The sequence below is a fragment of the Lipotes vexillifer genome, unplaced genomic scaffold, assembly GCF_000442215.2.
Source record: "Lipotes vexillifer unplaced genomic scaffold, Lipotes_vexillifer_v1.1 scaffold1771, whole genome shotgun sequence".
In the NCBI taxonomy this organism is placed as follows: domain Eukaryota; kingdom Metazoa; phylum Chordata; class Mammalia; order Artiodactyla; family Lipotidae; genus Lipotes; species Lipotes vexillifer.
The window spans coordinates 13370-30625 of record NW_006770128.1 but is presented as its reverse complement, the minus strand read 5'-3'; the positions used below and the strand labels follow the sequence as shown (position 1 = coordinate 30625).

General features: G+C 37.8%; 1 protein-coding gene across 2 annotated transcripts in view; it reads left to right on the top strand.

Moving 5' to 3' along the window:
* The window catches only part of ACMSD (aminocarboxymuconate semialdehyde decarboxylase), a 63164-nt gene that overhangs the window by 44517 nt on the left and 1391 nt on the right, over positions 1 to 17256 (top strand). For both annotated transcript variants that reach the window (XM_007446029.1, XM_007446030.1), the window contains exon 9: positions 13659 to 13757. In XM_007446029.1, the coding sequence (XP_007446091.1) occupies positions 13659 to 13757 (99 nt within the window). The remainder of the gene's footprint in view (positions 1 to 13658; positions 13758 to 17256) is intronic.

Sequence of the window (17256 nt, the reverse complement as noted above, 5' to 3'; positions counted from 1 at the left end):
AAGATGTTCAGCATCACTAGTCATTAGGAAAAGGCAAATCAAAACCACAATATGATACCAATTCTCATCCTTACCAAGATGACTATAATTTTTTTTAAAAAGTGGAAAATGTTGACAAGAATGTGAAGATATTGGAACTCTTGTACGTTGCTGGTTGGAATATAAAATGGTGCAGCTGCTGTGGAAAACAGTTTGGCAAATCTATAAAAAGTTAACCATAGAATTAGCACGTCCCAACAATGCCACTCCTGTGTCTATACCCCAAAGAATTGAAAACAGGTTTTCAAGCAAATGCTTGTACACAAATGTTCATAACAGCATTATGTACAATAGCCAAAAGGTAGAAACAACCCAAATGTCCATCAACAGATGGATGAATAAACAAAATGTTGTATATCCATACAATGGAATATTATATTCAGCCGTAAAAAGAAACGATATACTGATACACACTATAACATGAATGGACCTTGAAAACATGCTAAGTGAAAGAAGTCAGACATAAAGGTCACGTACTGTATGATTCCATTTATATGGAAAATCTAGTATAGATAAAACCACAGAAACACGAAGCAGAATAGTGGTTGCCAGGGGGTGGGTGGGAATGGAGAGTGACTTCTTAATGTGCATAAGGTCTTCTCTGAGAGTGTGAAAATGTCTTAGAACAAGATAGAGGTGATGGTTGCACAACTCTGTGAATATACTAAATGTCACCACAGTATACACTTTACAGTGGTTCATTTTTTTTTTTTTTTTTTTGCGGTGCCGGGGCCTCTCACTGTTGTGGCCTCTCCCGTTGCGGAGCACAGGCTCCATACACGCAGGCTCAGCGGCCATGGCTCACAGGCCCAGCCGCTCCGCGGCATGTGGGATCTTCCTGGACCAGGGCACGAACCCGTGTCCCCTGCATCGGCAGGCGGACTCTCAACCACTGCGCCACCAGGGAAGCCCTACAATGGTTAATTTTTATGTTATGTGAATTTCACCTCAATTTTTTTAAAAAATGAAAAGGCCTTTCTCTGCAAGATAGACTTTCAACCACCCAAACCAAAATATCTATTCATATGTTCTTTTATTTTTAAAAGAGAAACCAGAAACACCTGTTCCACAAAATAGAAAGTATTTTATCTTAGAGTAAAATAAATTGTTCACTTTTAGAAGTAACAATGTTATTTTGGGACATTTTATGCCCCAATTTTTACAGTAGGCATACATGTGATCTTGTCTTGGGCATTTGATCTGTGGGTTAGAAAATGAACCTAAACTAGAGACCGGTCAGGCCCAAAAGCCAAAGTTTTTTCTCCATTCCTTTTCCAGGCCATCTACCTCTTTAACATTCAGGACTGCTCTATTCAGCTATTCTAAAGGGTTAACATGATCTGGAAGCAATGAAAAGGTCCTTTAACACCAAAGATTTGATTATGTCTAGGGCTAGTGGGGGCAGTGGAATATACCCTGTGAATTTTAAGTATTTCCACCCTGACTTGAAATTTAAATGTGTTTTAACACTTCTGTCTGTAAGTATTCTGGTTAAGTGATGTTTTCTGTGTGCTGCAGTCCTCAACAGAGTGGAACCCTTTTTGATGGCTGTAAGATTCCTGAGAACAAGAATATGACTTACTACCTTCTCACGAAGTTGTGAGATGTGAGAAAGAGATGAAGTCCTGGCTCTACTGCTTGTTAGCTGGGTGACCTTTAATATCAAGTCACTTACCCTCTCAGCCTCAGTTTCCTCAACTGTAAAATGGAGATGATAACCAGACAAAGTTGATGGGAGAGGCTAATATAACACGATGCCAAAGGACTGTACAAATGTTAGTGCTTTATGCACAGTAGGTGTTAAGTTAATATTTGTAACTTATGTAATGATCTTGTGGGCATAAGGCTAATCTTACCCTGCACTGATTGAATTAAATCAGGCTCCTTAGCGAGGAAATTATGTCTCAGGGAACAAACTGAATCCTTGATATACTAGAAGTCTTGTAATAAACTATGTTATAATAGAGGTGTGCTGTATTTACTGCAAAATGCTACTAATGAAATACGCTAAATGAGAAGATAGTTAATTGTTCCTTTTCCAGAAGACAAATGAATTCTCTTCCACTATTTGAGTTTCTTCAGTAAGCCACATCTTTCAGTGCTTGCAACATTCCCTGAAAATGTGAAAAAGTTAATGCATCTCAGCAGATGAGCAGTTTATTTCTTTTCCCTGGCAGGAATATTAATTACTATTATTATCAGCTCAGTAAGTCTTTGACTTCATAGGGAGTGTGTGCAGCTGGCTTTGGGAAGGAAAATGCACATTGGGGCAGTGTTGGTGTGGAGAAATCAATCAGGATCATCCACTGCTTTCCTGCCTAATAAAGGAAGCCAGTGGCTGTTGAAAAGGTATAATTTTAGGACCCTAGAAGAGGCAGCCACGCTACCTAAAATGCCTACCACTAGAATTATTCCTTTGGGTTTAATAGAGTCTTTAGAAAGGTCCTACTAAAATGTAGATGTTGTCAAATATTACAGTAGCACAGATGTCCTTAAAAATTGGTTCATGATTATGGTCAGTCCTAAGGGAACAGAATCCTGGATCACAGACAAGAAGGAAGAAGAAGGAAGAAAGTTCTAGCTTTTGGGAGACCAGGAACAGGTATGCTACTTGGGAGCCTGAGATGTCACAAGAGTCTTGGGTATACCAGAGAGCTGGGATCAGTGGGAAATGAGGCAACAGTCATCCAAGGCCATATGCTATGCTTCCTTAACCAGGACTCTGCATCCATTTAAATCACAACCAATTTGCAGTTATAACAGGTGGTAGAAATAGCAATACAAAAAGTATTTTTAGGACTTCCCTGGTGGCACAGTGGTTAAGAATCCGCCTGCCAATGCAGGAGACACGGGTTCGAGCCCTGGTCCGGGAAGATCCAACATGCCGCGGAGCAGCTAAGCCCGTGCGCCACAACTACTGGGCCTGCGCTCTAGAGCCCATGAGCCACAACTACTGAGCCTGTGTGCCACAACTACTGAAGCCCGCAGGCCTAGAGCCTGTGCTCCGGAACAAGAGAAGCCACCGCAATGAGAAGCCTGCGCACCGAAACGAAGAGTAGGTCCCGCTCGCCGCAACTAGCGAAAGCCCACGCACAGCAACAAAGACCCAATGCCACCAAAAATAAGTAAATTAAAAATTTATAAAAAAAAACTTTTTTTAACTCAATAAGTGTTTATTAAGCATCTATCAAGTAAGGACTGGTATCAAGTGATAGAGTATGTGACCTTTATCCTATAGGACAGTTTGCCTCTTAAGGAATCTCTTCGCCCCACCCTTTCCCTGCTACTATCCCTTCTCTGAACAAGAAATGCAGTTAACAAGAACTTCACTTCCAGGTTTTTTATGCCTACTTCCCTCTCCCTTAAGAAATCACTAGCAAGTTAGGAATGGTCAAAAGTTTATCAGAAGATATCAATAAAAGGTATATAGATAGATAACAGGTATGAAAAATTTACAAACCAGATTATCACAAGTGGATAATTAACCTCCTATGGAGAGGAGTTGTGAACAGTAGCTATTAAATAATAATTAAATACTGCCAAACTATAAGTTTGGTGTTCTACAATAGGCTTTCAAACTCAAGTTAGGCAGAACACAGAAGTGTCTTAACCAGGAAGAATGAATTACAGAGGAGTGGTTTTCATTTCGGCTTTAAAATCGTTTGCTTTCTTCTCATTAGAACAGAACAGACCCCTCCCCGCTTAAAATGTATTTATATCTGAGAAGGCCGTAATACTGGGAATGGAAGAATTCCTGACTAGAAAGAAAAATTATTTTCTAGATTTCAATTTCATGTTAATGTGACTTACAAATGTAATGTAAGCATGGGACTTTTTAAAATTATGTTGTGTTTTGGAATTGTAAACAACTTTTAGCAAGAGGAGTAGAAATAAGGACAAATGAACCTCCAGTGAACACCAAGCAGGCAGTTCAGAACGAGATCAGCTGTTGGCACAGATGTGAGGAGACATAACTTTGGGTCTTTAGGGCTTCTACCAGCAGGTGTATTTGCTTGGTTTTAATACGGTACATGAATACAGGAATCTAGAGATAGAGTTGTGAGTCTATCATGGCCTTCCTCTAAATTTTATTATATACTTCCCCACATTATTTCATGTAAATGTATTCATAAAACCTAGGAAAATCCTTTTTTTCTAGTAGAAATCAAAGTATCATTTATCCTCAGCTCAAATTGAGAGCATTTATACATTTAATATTTCAGGCCTAGTAACAATCAGACGTTCCTCTTTTGGACATTCAAGCCTTCATTCCTTCAACACACAAAGCCACTCTCAGACTGATTATAAGCATAGGTCAGAGTTTTATTTCAAACAAAGAGGCTTTCTGAAAAGCCCAATTCAAAGATTCTATCTTGGCAGAGACATTTTATGGGGAAAAATGGTTAGACAAGTATTGTTAGACTGGATTTTAAAAAAGAAGGAGATGACTACCTAGTTAAGGACAATTAGCCTTTTTGCATTATTGGTTAAAGTTCTTAGACTAGTTTCAAGACTAATAGTCAATTGAGTGGGTTTCCTAGGAGGGGCTTTTAAGCTCATTAAAGTCTATCGAAAAATTGCTCAAGTATTTTATCAAGAATGCTAAACTATGTTTGGTGACAGATGTTGACTAGACTTGTGATCATTTCACAGCATATACAAATATCAAATCATTATATTATACAGCTGAAACTAATATAATATGGTACATCAATTATACCTCAGTAAAAAAGTATAGGTTTAAATGCTTCTATTAGAAAAAGAAGAAATGTGTAAAATCAGTGATTTATGATTCCACTTTAAGAAACTAGAAGGGGAGAAAAGTAAACTAAAAAAGTAAGCAGACAGAAAGAAAGAAAAAATAGAGATAAGAGCCAAAATCAAAGAACAGAAACAAGAAAAGAGAGACACACACACATACAGTTCCACAACAGCAATAACTGTCAGGAAGAAAATCATTACTGAATGATAAAACCAGTGGGTGAAAGTTTGAAAAGGAACAAGATATTTATGTGATCTTAAAGTGTCTCCCACAAATTACTTATTAATCATGAAGGAAAAAAATAGCCTTTATAGGAAAAAAACCTGGTGGGTCCCAACTTAACTAAATGATCAAACATCACCAAAACTGGGACAAACTGGTAACATGTACCCCTGATATGATGCAGTGAAAAAGACACAACATCACTTCTGTAAAATTTCTACCCCAAATGCATAATTTGTATGTAATCATGAGGAAAGATCAAAAAAACACAAACTGGGCTTCCCTGGTGGCGCAGTGGTTGAAAGTCCGCCTGCTGATGCAGGGGACACGGGTTCGTGTCCTGGTCCGGGAGGATCCCACGTGCCGCGGAGCGGCTGGGCCCGTGAGCCATGGCCGCTGAGCCTGCGTGTATGGAGCCTGTGCTCCGCAACGGGAGAGGCCACAACAGTGAGAGGCCCGCGTACAGCAAAAAAACCCCAAAAAACAAACAAAAAACCCCACAAACTGACATTCTATAAAATTCTATAAAATAGAATAGAGGGACATTCTGTAAAATAACTGGACTGTAGTCTTCTTCAAAAATATCCAAGTTAAGAGTGACCAAAAAAAAAAAAAAAATTACCTGTTCCAAGTTAAGGGAAACGTCAGAGACATGATAACTAAATTTAATGTAATTATCAGGAAAAATTGGACCAGGACCAGGAAAAAATAACTAGCTATGAAGCACACTGTTGGGATAACTGACAAAGCCTGAGTATGGACTGGTGGTATTATATATATGTGTGTGTGTATATATATGTGTGTGTGTGTGTGTGTGTGTGTGTGTATATAGAATAACATTGATATAATGTTATTATATATATCAACTTATAAATTTTCTGATTTTAAGAACTGTACTATGGTTACATAAGAAAATGTCTTTTTTCTTAGGAATAAACTCTAATTTATTTAGGAGTAAGGGGCTGTAATGTCTCCAACTTGCATACAGTTCAGAAAAATGTGTGTTTCTGTATAGATACACAAATATTTACACAGAGAAAATAATAAAGAAAAGGCGGCAAAATATAAACAATTGGTGAATCTGGGTAAAGGTTATATGGCAGGTCCCTGAATTAGCCTGCAACATTTCTATCTGTCTAATCATTTGAAATTCTGTCAAAATAAAAAGTTGTCCACCACATTAATTAATCAATTAATCAATTAAAGATAGGAGTTTGGGGCTGGATAGGACATGCCAACCAGAGGATAAACCTAGTAAAGTGAGAAAACTATAAAGATTTTGGTATAACTGGAACACAGTGTGACTCAGGATTCCAGCAGAAAATAAGATTGCATCCTGAATTGAGAAAACTAGAGAAAAAAATTAATAAATGGATTATTTACAAAGGTATGGAAAGCTCCATTACCATTCCAGGCCAAAAGACAGAGAGGGCTCTGTGAAAAGGGCCTGCTAACAGGAGCCAAGATTTTTAGCTGGAGCCAAGTTGATGACTCCAAAGGGAGGGATCTGGGGCATAAACACTTTCCTCCATTCGCTCATCTCCTGCCTATGTTGCCCATTAGTTAAACCCAACTAGAAACCTGAGGTCAAGGAAGCCTGTTGTACAGTACAGACAGGTCAGCTTCCAGGGGACAAACAGGAGTAAAAAGAGATATGCAGAGAGCAAGTGGATGGGATGTGAGGGGGTGAGGGAGGAAAGTAAGAGAATGCAAAAGTGAGAACAAGAGAATAAGAATGAACATGATGTTGCATAAATATGAAGATGAGGGCTTCAACATTAGATAACATGCTGAGTTTTAATTGCCTGTAAGGCAGCCAAGTGGAAGTGTCCAGCAGGCAGCCATATACCCAAGACTTGAGGCTTAGGAGCTAATCTTTGTTTATGGATGAGACTGCCCAAGCAGCACAAATAGAGTGATAATCAAAGACGAGAGAAACCCAAGCTAAGAGACATGTGTAGTCAACACTTAACATTTTTTGACCATTCATCTACTTTTTCATCCTGTGCATCTGTTTTTCTCTCCATCACTCCATTGAAAGTGCACTTAATAAGGCTGCCAAATCCAACAGATACTCTTTAGTCCTTATCTTTTTCATCCTCTTCTAAAGAATTACTTATTAAACACTTTCTCCTTCAAATATCTCTCATTGCATTTTTTTCTAATACCACTTTTTTTTCTGTGTCTCCTTCTCTGCCTCACTGGCTCTCTCTGCCTGTGGACATTCTCCCTCTGTCTTGAATTCCTGCAAGCACTCCACCCCCAGTGTTGATGTTCCCTATGGCTCTAGCCTTAGCCCACAGCAAAAACTATGGAGGCCAGTAGGCAGTAGAAGACATACGTTCATTCATTCATTCATTCATTCGTTCGTTCATTTATTTTTCAGTACGCAGGCCTCTCACTGTTGTGGCCTCTCCCGTTGCAGAGCACAGGCTCCGGATGCACAGGCTCAGCAGCCATGGCTCACGGGCCCAGCCACTCCACGGCATGTGGGATCTTCCCAGACCAGGGCACGAACCTGTGTCCCCTGCATCAGCAGGCAGACTATCAACCACTGCGCCACCGGGGAAGCCCTAGAAGACATATTTAAAGCTCACGTACACACAAAAACCTGTTCATCAAAAACTCTATATCCAAGGCTTCCCTGGTGGTGCAGTGGTTAAGAATCCGCCTGCCAATGCAGGGGACACAGGTTCGAGCCTTGGTCCGGGAAGATCCCACATGCCACGGAGCAACTAAGCCTGTGCACCACAACTACTGAGCCTGAGCTCTAGAGCCTGCGAGCCACAACTACTGAAGCCCGTGCAACAAGAGAAGCCACCGCAGTGAGAAGCCCACGCAATGCAACAAAGAGTAGCCCCTGCTTGCTGCAACTAGAGAAAGCCCACACATGGCAACAAAGACCCAATGCAGCCAAAAATAAATAAATAAATTTATAAAAACAAACAAACAAACAAAAAACTATATCCAGCAAAACTATCCTCCAAGAATGTGCAGAAATGAAGATATTCTCAAATAAACAAAAGCCAAGATAATTCAATGCTAGTAGACTTGCCATACAAGAAACGCTAGAGGATGTCCTTCAGACTGAAATGAAATGACACTAGACAGAGAAGAAATCACAATGGAAATTAGAAAATATTTAATACAAATATAATATAAAACAAAACTTTCCAAAACTCATGAAATGCAGCTAAAGCAGGGCTTAGTAGGAAATTTATAGCTCTAAAATGCCTATATTGAAAAAGAAAAAACATCTCATATCAATAGCCTGTATGTCCACCTTAAGAAACTAGAAAAAGAAGAGTAAGCTAAACCCAAAACAAGCAGAAGAAAGGAAATAGAAGATACTAAAGCAGTTATAAAAGAAATAGAGAATAGAAAAACAATAAGAAAATCAATAAAATCAAAATTTGGGTCTTTGAGAAGATCAACAAAATTAGCAAACCTTTAGCTGGACTGACCAAGAAACAAACAGAGAAGATTCAATTGTTAAAATTAGAAATGAAAGACGAGGGTATTACTAGAGACCTTACAGAAATAAAAAGAATTATAAGAAAAAATATGAGCAACTGTGTGCTAACAAATTTGATAACCTAAATGAAATGAAGAAATTCCTAGAAAGACTACAGATACTGACTCAAGAAGAAATAGAAAATCTGAATAAACCTATAATAAGTAAAGAGATTGTATCAGTGATTTTAAAACTTCCACAAAGAAAAGCCCAGGACTAGATGGCTTTACTGCTGAATTGTATCAAATTTTTAAAAAAGAATTACAACCAATCCTTCACAAACTTTTCAAAAAAGTACAAAAGAAAGCAACACTTCTTAGTTTATTCTACGGGGCCAGCATACTCCAAAACCAGAAAAAGAAATCACAAGAAAACTACAGACCAATATCCCTTATGAATACAGATGTGAATTTCCTCAACAATATTTATTAAACTGAATCTAGCAAGACATAATAAGAATTATACACCATGATCAATTGAGATTTATCCCACAGATGCAAGATTGTTTCAACACACAAAAATCAGTCAATACACCATATTAATAAAGGACAAAAACTACATGATCATCTCAATAAATGCAGGAAAAGCACTCTACAAACTGATAGTCTTTCATGATGAAAACACTCAAAAGTGAGTATAAAGGAACTTCCTCAACCTGATAAAGAACATCTATGAAAAACCCACAACTAATATCATGCCTAATGGTAAAAGATTGAAAGGTTCTGCTCTTACCACTTATATTCAGCATTGTACTAGAGATTGTAGCCAGGGAAATTAAGCAAGAAAAATAAATAAAAGGCATAAAAATTGGAAAGGAAGAAGCAAAATTATTTGCAGATGAAATGACCCTGTATACACAAAATCCTAGAGAATCCACAAATAAACCATCAGGGCTAATAAACAGATTCAGTAAGGTTGTAGGATAAATATACAAAATATATACAACACATACAAGATAAATACACAAAAATTACCTGTATTTCTATATACTAGCATTGAATAATCCATAAATGAAATTGAGGAGACAATTCCATATACAATGGCATCAAGAAGAATAAAATACTTGGGAGTAAATTCAACTAAAGAAGTGTAAGATTTGGACACTAAATTACAAAACATTGTTGAAGAAAATTAAAGAAGACCTAAATAAATAAAAGACATACCATGTTCATTGGTTGGAAAATTTAATATTGTTAAACAGCAATACTTCTCACATTGATCTATAGATTCAATGCGATCCCTATCAAAAATCCAGGGTTTTCTTGTTTGTTTTTTTATTTTTGCAGGAATTGACAAGCTGATCCTAAAATTCATATGGAAATGCAAGGGACCCAGAATGGCCAAAATTATTTTGAAAAAGAAGAACAAAATTGGAGGACTCACAGTCCCAATTTCAAAATTTTCTACACAGATACATACAGTAATCAAAACTGTGTGGTAGTGGCTTAAGGACAGACATAAAGATAACTTATTTTGAACAAAGGTACCAGTACAATTCAATGAAGAAAGAATAGTCTCTTCAATGTATTATAGTGGGATAACTGAATATCCACATACAGAAAATAAACAATAATAAAGCTGGATCTCTTCTTTACACTCAAAATACACAAAAGTTAACCCAAAATGGACCAAAGACCTAAAGGGAAAAGCTTAAACTACAAACTCTTAGAAGAAAACATAGTTGTAAATCTTCGTGACCTTTTAGGCAATAATTTCTTGCATATGACACCAAAACCACAAGCAACTAAAGAAAATAGATTAAATTCATCAAAATTTTAAAATTTGTGCTTCAAAAGATATAACCAGTGAAAAGAGAGCCCACAGAATGAAGAAAATAGCTGTAAATCATACATCTGATAAGTCTCTAGTATTCAGAAAATATACAGAACCCTTACAACTCAACAATAAAAAGGAAACACGTGGGCCTGAATAGACACCAAGGATATAAATAGATATTTCTCCAAAGACATACAAATGTCCAATAAGCACATGGAAAGATGTTCAGTGTAATCAGTCATTACAGAAATGCAAATCAAAATCACAGTGAGATACCACTTTGCACCCACCATCATAGCCATCATCAAAAAGATGAATAATGACAAGTGTTGGTGAGGATCTGGAGAAATTGGTACCCTCATACATTGTTGTTGGGAATGTAGAATGCTGCAGCCACTGTGAAAAATAGTTTCTCAAAATGATAAACATGGACTTACCATATGATCCAGCAACTCCACTCCTAGGTATATACCCAGGAGAAGTGAAAACGTGTTCATAAAAAAACTCCTCTGTACACAACTGTACAGAGAAACAATATCATAACACCCGAAAAGTAGAAACAACTCACACGTCCATCATCTGATGAATGGATAAACAACAATGTGGTATATCTATACAATGGAATATTATTTGGCCCAGAAAGGAATGAAGTACTGATTCAGGCTATAACATGGATAAACCTTGAAAACAATATACTAAGAGAAAAGAAGGCAACATACTGTTTGATTCCATTCATATGAAATGTCAGAAGAGGCAATTCCATGGACCTCCTTTACAGAAGGTAAATTAGTGTTTTCCAGGGGCTGGAAGGAGGTAACAAGGAGTGCCTGCTAATGAGTACGGGGTTTACTTTGGGGTGATAAAAATGTTCTGGAATTAGATAGTGGGAATGATTACACAAATTCATGAATATATGAAAACCCACTGAACTGTACACTTTTAAAGGGTGAATTTTATGGTATGTGAATTATATCTCAAAAACAGAAGCGGGGGGATCTCCTACACCCCTGAGTCCTAGTCTTCATTTGTGGAGACAACTAATGTTACTTGTTTCTTGGCTACCATTCGTGAAATAGACTTTATACATACAAACATATATTTGTGTGTCTATAGGTCCCTTAGTAGAAACAGAAGTATGAGCATAGCAGATACACTGTCCTAGACTTTTGTTTTCCCCCCTTCACGATATAACTTCAAGATCATTCCTCTTTTTTTAATTAATTAATTTTTTAATTGAAGTATAGTTGACTTACAATGTTGTGTTACTTTCTGCTGTACAGCAAAGTGAGTCAGTTATACATATACATATATCCATTCTTTTTAGATTCTATTCCTATATAGGCCATTACAGAGTATTGAATAGAATTCCCTGCACTACACAGTAGGTTCTTATTATTTTATATATACTAGTATGTATATGTCAATCCCAATCTCCCAGTTTATCCCTTCCCCCTCTTTCCCCCTTGATAACCATAAGTTTGTTTTCTACATCTGTGACTCAATTTCTATTTTGTAAATAGGTTCATTTGTACCATTTTTTTAGATTCCACATATAAGTGATATCATATGCTATTTGAATTAACTTTAGTAAATTCCATATGACAGTTATTACATTGTATTTTCTCAATTACAAGATCATGTCTTTTTTTCTTATTAATCAATTTTTTATTGGAGTAGAGTTGATTTACAATGTTGTTTTAGTTTCTGCTGTACAAGATCATTCCTCTTTATAATATAACTTGGTGATTATTTCATTACAGCATATGCAAGTATCCTTCATTCCTTTTTATTTTGGGATATGCTATAATTTAGTTTGATAGTCTTTTGCTGCTACAATAGTGTTGCAGTTAACTTCCTTGATGTATTTCCATTACATGCATATGGGTGGGATACTTTCTAGAAGTAAAATTTCTGGTTGAATATATGTTCTTATTTTGATGGACTGATTATTGATTTAATGTCTCTCTTACTAGATTATGAGTTTCCTAAGGAGAGGGAACATTTCTATTTTTTTCCCCAAAATTTGTTCATTTATCACTGCATACTATTTCATTACAAAAATATATCTTATTCATTGTACTTTTAAAAAATTATAGTTGATTTACAATGTTATATTCATTTCAGGTATACAACAGAGTGATTCGATATATTTCTATACATTACAAATGAATCACCACAATAAGTCTAGTAACCATCTGTCATACAGAGTTTTTTTTTTTTTTCTTGGCTGCTTCTGCACTGGGACTTGGAGCAAGGGAGTTTTTGCACCTGCCCTTTAAGGATGGAGTCTCAGTTTCCAGCCTCTAGCTCTCCTAAACATAACACCCACTGGTTTTCAAAGCCAGATATTTTGGGTGCTTGCCTTCCCAGTGCAGGACCACCAGGCTGGTGAATTCAGTGTGGGACTTGGACCCCTTGATCCTCAGGGAGGATCTCCACAGTTGTGATTTTCCTCCTGCTTATGCGTCACCATGCCAGGAATGTGGGTCTTGACAGTCCATGTCTCCACCCCCCTACCTGTCAAGTTGTGGTTCTTTATATCTTTAGTTATGGAAAAAATCTTTTCTGCTAGCCATCAGGTCATTCTCAGAGATAGTCGGCCTGTAAGTAGCTGTAACTTAGGTATGACAGGAGGTGAGCTCAGGTTCTTCCTACTCTGCCATCTTGATCTTTCTCTATCCCCATTTCTGTTTTGTTGACCAGAGCAATCTAGATTTTAGCACATTGCTTGACACAGTGCTTTACTTATTTGTAGACAGACAAGCCTGTGTGCTTTATTGCACAAAGTGTCAAATAGAAATTCAAAGCTACATCATTAAAAAGCAAACAACAATCTAGTTTATAGAGATGGTAATTGTTGGGGGGGGGGGTTGGTTGGTTTTTGTCTGTTTGTTTCTTTTCTTATCATCCAGTTGTTTGTTTTTCATGTTTTCCTTTAAAACTCCAGTATATTTTCAAAAATTGTGCGGGTCAACTGCAATGTATCATTTTAAGAAATACAGAATCCTTAATTTCATCTGAAGACATCAGCATGTTTTATTAAACAAACACCTGCTTCTTATATTTGAGTATTCTGCATTTCAGTTACTTAAAAAAAAACAAGGGAAGATGGGGGTTGATTTGCAGCTTTAAGAGACCTAATAGCGGCACCTGCTGGAGAAAATGTCAGAATAAGTTTTGAAGCCATTAAATCTTAAAAATTTTAGATCAGTTTGTTTCTATTAATCAGGAAGAAATTTGTTATTTTACCATAGGAGTGCTTGTAATATGCAAATATAATTAAGTTTACAAGAGGTTCTTTGATGTTCAGCAAAATTAGAGATAAAAGTGTTTTTCCTTTTTCAGGATAAAGTCATTTTGGGAACCGATTACCCCTTTCCACTAGGTGAGCTGGAACCTGGGAAACTGATAGAATCCATGGAAGAATTTGATGCAGAAACAAAGGTATGTGCCTTTTACTTCCTGATCTTCTTCCTGAATTTTCCTGCTCTAATTGTGTTTGATTTCAGAGCACTTTGCTATGTGATAGCAAAGAACAGAGAAATCGTTACACTTAACATTCCTAGAACTGTTACTTGATCTCCAGAAATAGCTGACCTATTAAAGGGCAAAGGAAAGTTAAAATGCTGAAAGTCAATCTAGTACAACTAAATTCATAAAGCCAAGAAAGAAAACAGTAAAGCAGCACATAATAATAATATATTTAGATTTGCATGTTAGATGAATGAGAGAAATGTCTAAATTTCTCCTTTAATGTTTCTGTTACAAATCTACCAATCTCAAAAGCTGTAATGATTCTAGTTATTTGGATATTGAGACTAAAGTCTTGATTAACAGAACTCAAGGATCCAGAACCCTCAAGTAACTGGATTTTTTTTTTTTTCTTTTAGCATTTGACTTTTAGAGTGGCTAAATGTGCCTTAATGCTGCCACTGCCATTCTGCCCCTCAGGCTCCTGAGGGAAAATGAGGTTAAAATGAGACTCAGTGTCCCCAGATTTCCTCTCTTTTGCCATCCCCTTCCCATCCCACACCCACCCCCAACAAAACAAGTTCTTCCTAAGACTTCACTGCCAATCACTACCAGGGCACAGGGATGGCCAAAAATGAAAACATGGGGATATATAAATTCTTAACAAATCTTACAAAAGTTTTAGTCATAGTCCTTTTGTATAAGTCTTGGCTTTCTTCTAAACTAGAATCCAAAATTTCTCTTCAACTCTAATTCTCTGCTTTAATTTTTAAGGATATATTAGCTCATCACATCTTCTCAGTAGGCTTAAAGTACATGAACAGATGCCAGCAAGGGTCCTTTTTCTTTTTTTTAGATTTATTTATTATTTATTTTAGGCTGCGTAGGATCTTAGTTGTGGCACTAAGGATCTTCACTGAGGCATACGGGATCGTTCGTTGCGGCACATGAGCTCTTCCTTGTGGTGAACAGGGCTTTTCTCTAGTTGTGGCGCACAGAGGCTCCAGGGCGTGTGGGCTCTGCAGTTGTGGCGCGAAGGTTCCAGAGAACGTGGGCTCTGTAGTTTGGGGCACGCAGGCTCTCTAGTTGAGGTGCGCGAGCTCAGTAGTTGCGGTGCGTGGGCTTAATTGCCCCATGGCATGTGGGATCTTAGTTCCTTGACCAGGGATCGAACCTGCGTCCCCTGCATTGTAAGGCCGATACTTTACCACTAGGCCACCAGGGAAGTCCCAAGGGTCCATTGTGACATATACTAGTTGCGAGTTATTGACTGGGAGACCTCAGACTACTTTAAACAGGAAGTTTCTCCTTTGGCACTTACCCACCTTAAGGCGCTAAAAGTCTTGAATTGTTAAATATAGACTTGTTAAAGTAGTAAGCAATACTAAGTTTTTTAACTTTTTATATCAAAGGTTGAGAAATGAAAAACTTTCTATAACATTAACCAAAATTAAACTGAAACCAGATTACCCCAAGAATCCTGATTAAGATTTTAATGGAATAATAATTATTATTATTACATGCCTTTTGTTATTTAATTTTATGTGCTTATCACTTTCAAGTTTTCAGAAACTCTTGAATAAAAATTTTATATTGTCACAAATTCATGACATTCTGTATAAGGTTACTCATTATAACACTGTTTGTAGTAAAACTAAAAACAATCTACAGGGGAATATATAAATAATAACATATCCATACAATGGATTCTATACAGCCATAAAAAATATTAAGAATCGATTTCTAAGATATATTAAGTTAAGCAAGGTGCAAAAACTGCATATAGTATACTTCCATTTGTGTATGGTATACTATCCATTTGTGAAAAAAAATTATAAACCTACATATAAATGCATAAAATATTTCTGGAAGAAGGGACAAGAAACTGATAACCCTGGAAAGAAAAAATAGTGGTTGGGTAGCACTGGTGAAAGGAAATGTACATTTTTATACCTTTTGAATTTTGAGCCACATGAAGGTAAAATTTCACTAAAAAGTTTTAAATGAAATAAATAAATCCATTTGATGCGCACAACCAGCCTGGAAGATAGGCAAATGCATTCCACCATGTAGATGCAGAGGAGAAAAAACAAGACTTGGGGGTTGAGTGATTTGCCAAAAGGGATATAACTGCTGGATTACAGCACATGGACCCAACCCCAAATCTCCAGACTCCAGGATCAGGTTTCCATCCAACATACCAAAATGTATCTCCTTCAAAGGATACTCAGTACCAACCTATTTTATTATATTTATTTATTTATTTTTATTTGGCTGCATTGGGTCTTCGTTGCTGCGTGCCGGCTTTCTCTAGTGGCGGCGAGCGGGGCCTATTCTTTGTTGCGGTGTGAGGGCTTCTCATTGCAGTGGCTTCTCTTGTTGTGGCTCACGGGCTCTAGGGCACAAGCTCAGTAGTTGTGGCGCACGAGCTCAGTAGTTGTGGCTCGTGGGCTCTAGAGCACAGGCTCAGTAGTTGTGGTGCATGGGCTTAGTTGCTTCGCGGCATGTGGGATCCCCCGGACCAGGGCTCGAATCCACATCTCCTGCACTGGCAGGCAGATTCCCAGCCACTGCGACACCAGGGAAGCCCCCCCAACCTAGTTTTTTTTAATAAATTTATTTATTTATTTTTGGCTGCCTTGGGTCTTCGTTGCTACGAGCGGGCTTTCTCTAGTTGTGGTGAGCAGGAGCTACTCTTTGTTGTGGTGCGCAGGCTTCTCATTGCAGTGGCTTCTCTTGTTGCGGAGCACGGGCTCTAGGCACACCGGCTTCAGTAGTTGTGGCACGCGGGCTCAGTAGTTGTGGCACACAGTCTTAGTTGCTCTGCAGCATGTGGGATCTTCCCGGACCAGGGCTCAAACCCGTGTCCCCTGCATTGGCAGGCGGATTCTTAACCACTGCACCACCAGGGAAGCCCCACCCAACCTATTTTAAAAAGCAAATAGTTTCTCACAGCAGCAACAGTGACTTCTGAATCTTCCTTTAGAGGAGGATGGCCCAAGTGTGACTCTGGGAAGAACCCTGAATAAGAGGTCCCTGCCTCAAATTACCCACTCTGCAAGGCTGTGTGAGAACCCTGAAGTGGTCATGATATACAGATACACACTAATGGTATGGATATTACATGACACCATACATGTTTCCTTCCACCCTCAATTACATACCTGCCCTCTGCAAGCGGGATATATATCAATTAGGGTATCACAAAATTACCCCTCAAATCACAGGAGTTCTTTCTGTGGAGATGATCTAATCTATAGCTGGGGAGAGAGTGAAAAAAAACTTGGCAGTCTTTTTCTCATGTGAAATTTATAAATGTACATACTTGTACAATTTTCTGAGACTCTTCATCTGTATCACTTTTCTTGCTCCAAAAGAGCTTACTTTTTATTCAGGGCCATGTGAAAGGACAACACATATACCGAGAAGGTGGTAGGTGGCTAGATGACTTCTGGGCACTCTTTCTAACTCT